The following is a 2,657-nucleotide window of genomic DNA, read 5'->3' as shown; positions in this document are numbered from 1 at the left end:
GGGGGGGTCAGGGCCCCCCGTGGCCCGGGGGTGCCGGTGTGGCCTGGCATTGGGGCTGGACACACACACACACACGGGGCTGGGGGCCGGCAGCGCTGACGCGTCCGGACGTCAGGTTACAGGAGGCACCACGGCTGCTCCCTCGGGGCTTGCTGGGTGCCATGGGGTGCAGGGGACCCCCGGCGGGGTGGGGGTCACCGTCTCTTCTTCCTGCCCCGGCGGCCTTTGCACTGGGGCGGGGAGAGCGGCACCAGCTGCCAAGTCCCTCCCGGGACAGCCGGGAGGGTGCCCGGGCCGCCTGGGTGCCGGCGGTGGTGGGGGGCTGCGGGCTCCCCTGGGCAGGGCAGTGGGCCGGAGCGTCAGCGGCGTGGGGTGGGGGACGACGACGCAGGAGCTGCTCCCTGCCCTCCCCGGTAGGTGTTTGTGGCGTGCACCGGGACCCGGCGCCACCGGCAGGAACAGGTTTGGCCGGCCGGGGGAAGCGCTTAGTAGGTCAGCCGGGGTGGAGCCGGGCACGGCTGACGCCGGGTGCCGCCGGCCCACCCAGCCCCCTGGAATTGGTGGTGGCCTGGGTGCTGGCGGCAGGTCACGGGCACCGGTGCCTGCTTGTGTGGGGTGCCCAGCAGCGCTCTGCGGGGTCACCTTGGGGCAGGGGGTCAGTCCTGCCGGTGGGCACGGCTGGGTTTGGGGCACAACGGGGGGCTTTGCTCCGCAGGGTGCGGAGACCTGCCCGGGCCGGGTGGCCTGGCAGCGCTCACCCCGTCCCCGTGCCCCAGTGGGGCAGGAGGGGGTGGCTGGGTGTCTGCGCCCTGGCGTGATGCCGTCCGTGGGGCAGGGCTGGTGTCTGGCTTTACGCTGAGGGGCTGGAAACGCCACATTTTCAGGGCTGACATAGTTAGGAGACAGATGCCTGGGGTGCTGCCCGCCTCCGCCTTACGCCCGCTGTCCCTGTCCCCGCAGATAGCGAGGGGATCCTTATGCACAACCCCATGAAATGAACAAAGCTCCACAGCCCACAGGAGGAGCCCCGACAGCCCCGCACCCTGCCCCTTCTCCCGGACTGCCGCAGGTAACTGGCTCTGTCGGGGTGGGGGAGACCCAGCTTTGCCCCCCCACGCCCCCCAGTTCATGCCGGGGGGCGACGGTGCCATCTCCTTCCCTCCCTGCCTCCCTCCAGCCGACATTCCCACCCGGTCAGACGGCACCTGTGGTTTTTAACCCGGCACCGACCTCACAAATGAATACGCCTTCTCAGCCGCGCCAGGTAAGGGCTTTGCCCCGGGTTGGAGGGGGCGATGCGGGGGGATCCAGCAGCTTTCTGCCTCCTGGCCAAGTAGCCCCCACCGCCATGGTGCCCAGGGGTGCAAGGAGCCCTGTGGTGCCCGTCGGGGCTTGCGTGCCCCTGCGAGGGGGAGTGTGCCCGTGATCCGGACCACGATGGCTGCCTGGGGACCTCCTGGCCCTGGGATGAGGGGGCAGATGCCTCCAGCCGGGGATGCCCACCGAGTGACTGCTCTTCTCTCCTTCCTCCCCTGCCCCAAACCTCCCTCTTCTCCTCTCTCAGTTTCCAGCAGGGCCTCGGGCTATTCACCAGCAGGTACTAACCCGCTTCCACCACTCCGCATGCCGAGCACCCTGCCCTGACACTGCACAGAAACACCCACCCTGGGCATGAAGGGGCCAGGGAGCACGTGGGGACCCCAGAGCTGGGGGACGGGCTGGTCTGGGGAAGGTGGGGGACACCTGCTTGACTTTGAGGGGGGGGTTTCCTTGCAGTGTCTCCCCAGTTTCCTCCTTGCATGAAGCCTGCAGCATGTGGCTGTGCCTGTGCTAACCCCAGCCCAGGCTGCTGCTTCTGCCTGTGCCCTTCCTCATCCTCCTCTTCCTCTTCCTCCCCACTTTGTGGGGGTCTCCCAAGGCCCAGTGGTGCAGAGCAAGGCTCTGGACCTCCCTCAGCCCTCTTGTGTGGAGGAGCTGCTGAGGACAGGTCTGGTGATGTCCTTGGTTCTGCTGGCTGGGAGCCCCTCAAACCCTTCCCTGCACTTTGGGGGTCCCTACAGGGGACCCTGGTGGATTTGGGATGTGCGCACTGGGCAAAGGGCTCCCCAGCCTCCTTGTCCCCTCCTCTGCCAGCCACCCGGCGTCCAAGCCCTGTCCCAATGCGGGTAACTCCTGTCTCTCTCTTTCCCCTTTTCCTTCTGTACGCGTGCGCTTGCTAACAGGGAGGATTCAGGTCTCTTCAGGTAACGCTTTCTCCTTGCACCGGGGTGTGTGCGCGGACCCTTTCATGCCCGCTTGCTGCTGGGCTTGAGCTGCTGCTCCCGGGGATGCTCCTGCCTGGCAAAGAAGCCGGGTCGGGATGAATGTCACGGGCCGGTGGGGGAATAGCTGGCTCCGCATACCCTGGCTGTCCGGCTCTGGCGCGGTTCAGCGCGGCGGGACTACAGGTCCCAGCATTCAATGCGAGCGCCGGGAACCGGTGTAAAGCACGCCGGGACCCGCCACCGCCGAGCTGCGTGCGGCCGTGGCCGGCTCCGGGCGCTGGAGCTGCCGGCCCCCATCGGGCTGGGAGGGGGCTGTGCCGGGCATGAGCTGGGTCGGGTGGACCCAGGCGGCCCCGCAGGTGCGTGGGGACAGGACGGTGCCGGGGTGGGGGG

The 2,657-nt window shown here is 68.6% G+C and overlaps 1 protein-coding gene across 1 annotated transcript in view; it reads left to right on the top strand.

The window, feature by feature from the left end:
• The window catches only part of LOC104835212 (eukaryotic translation initiation factor 4 gamma 1-like), an 8,691-nt gene that overhangs the window by 476 nt on the left and 5,558 nt on the right, over positions 1 to 2,657 (top strand). Inside the window, exons 2-3 of the mRNA XM_010573099.1 lie at positions 961 to 1,069; positions 1,178 to 1,264. Of these exons, the coding sequence (XP_010571401.1) occupies positions 995 to 1,069; positions 1,178 to 1,264 (162 nt within the window). The 5' untranslated portion in view covers positions 961 to 994. The remainder of the gene's footprint in view (positions 1 to 960; positions 1,070 to 1,177; positions 1,265 to 2,657) is intronic.

Source organism: Haliaeetus leucocephalus, unplaced genomic scaffold (assembly GCF_000737465.1).
Source record: "Haliaeetus leucocephalus isolate CR32 unplaced genomic scaffold, Haliaeetus_leucocephalus-4.0 Scaffold362, whole genome shotgun sequence".
Taxonomy (NCBI): Eukaryota; Metazoa; Chordata; class Aves; order Accipitriformes; family Accipitridae; genus Haliaeetus; species Haliaeetus leucocephalus.
The sequence above is the reverse complement of the archived record's forward strand: the minus strand, read 5'-3'. Positions and strand labels throughout refer to the sequence as shown.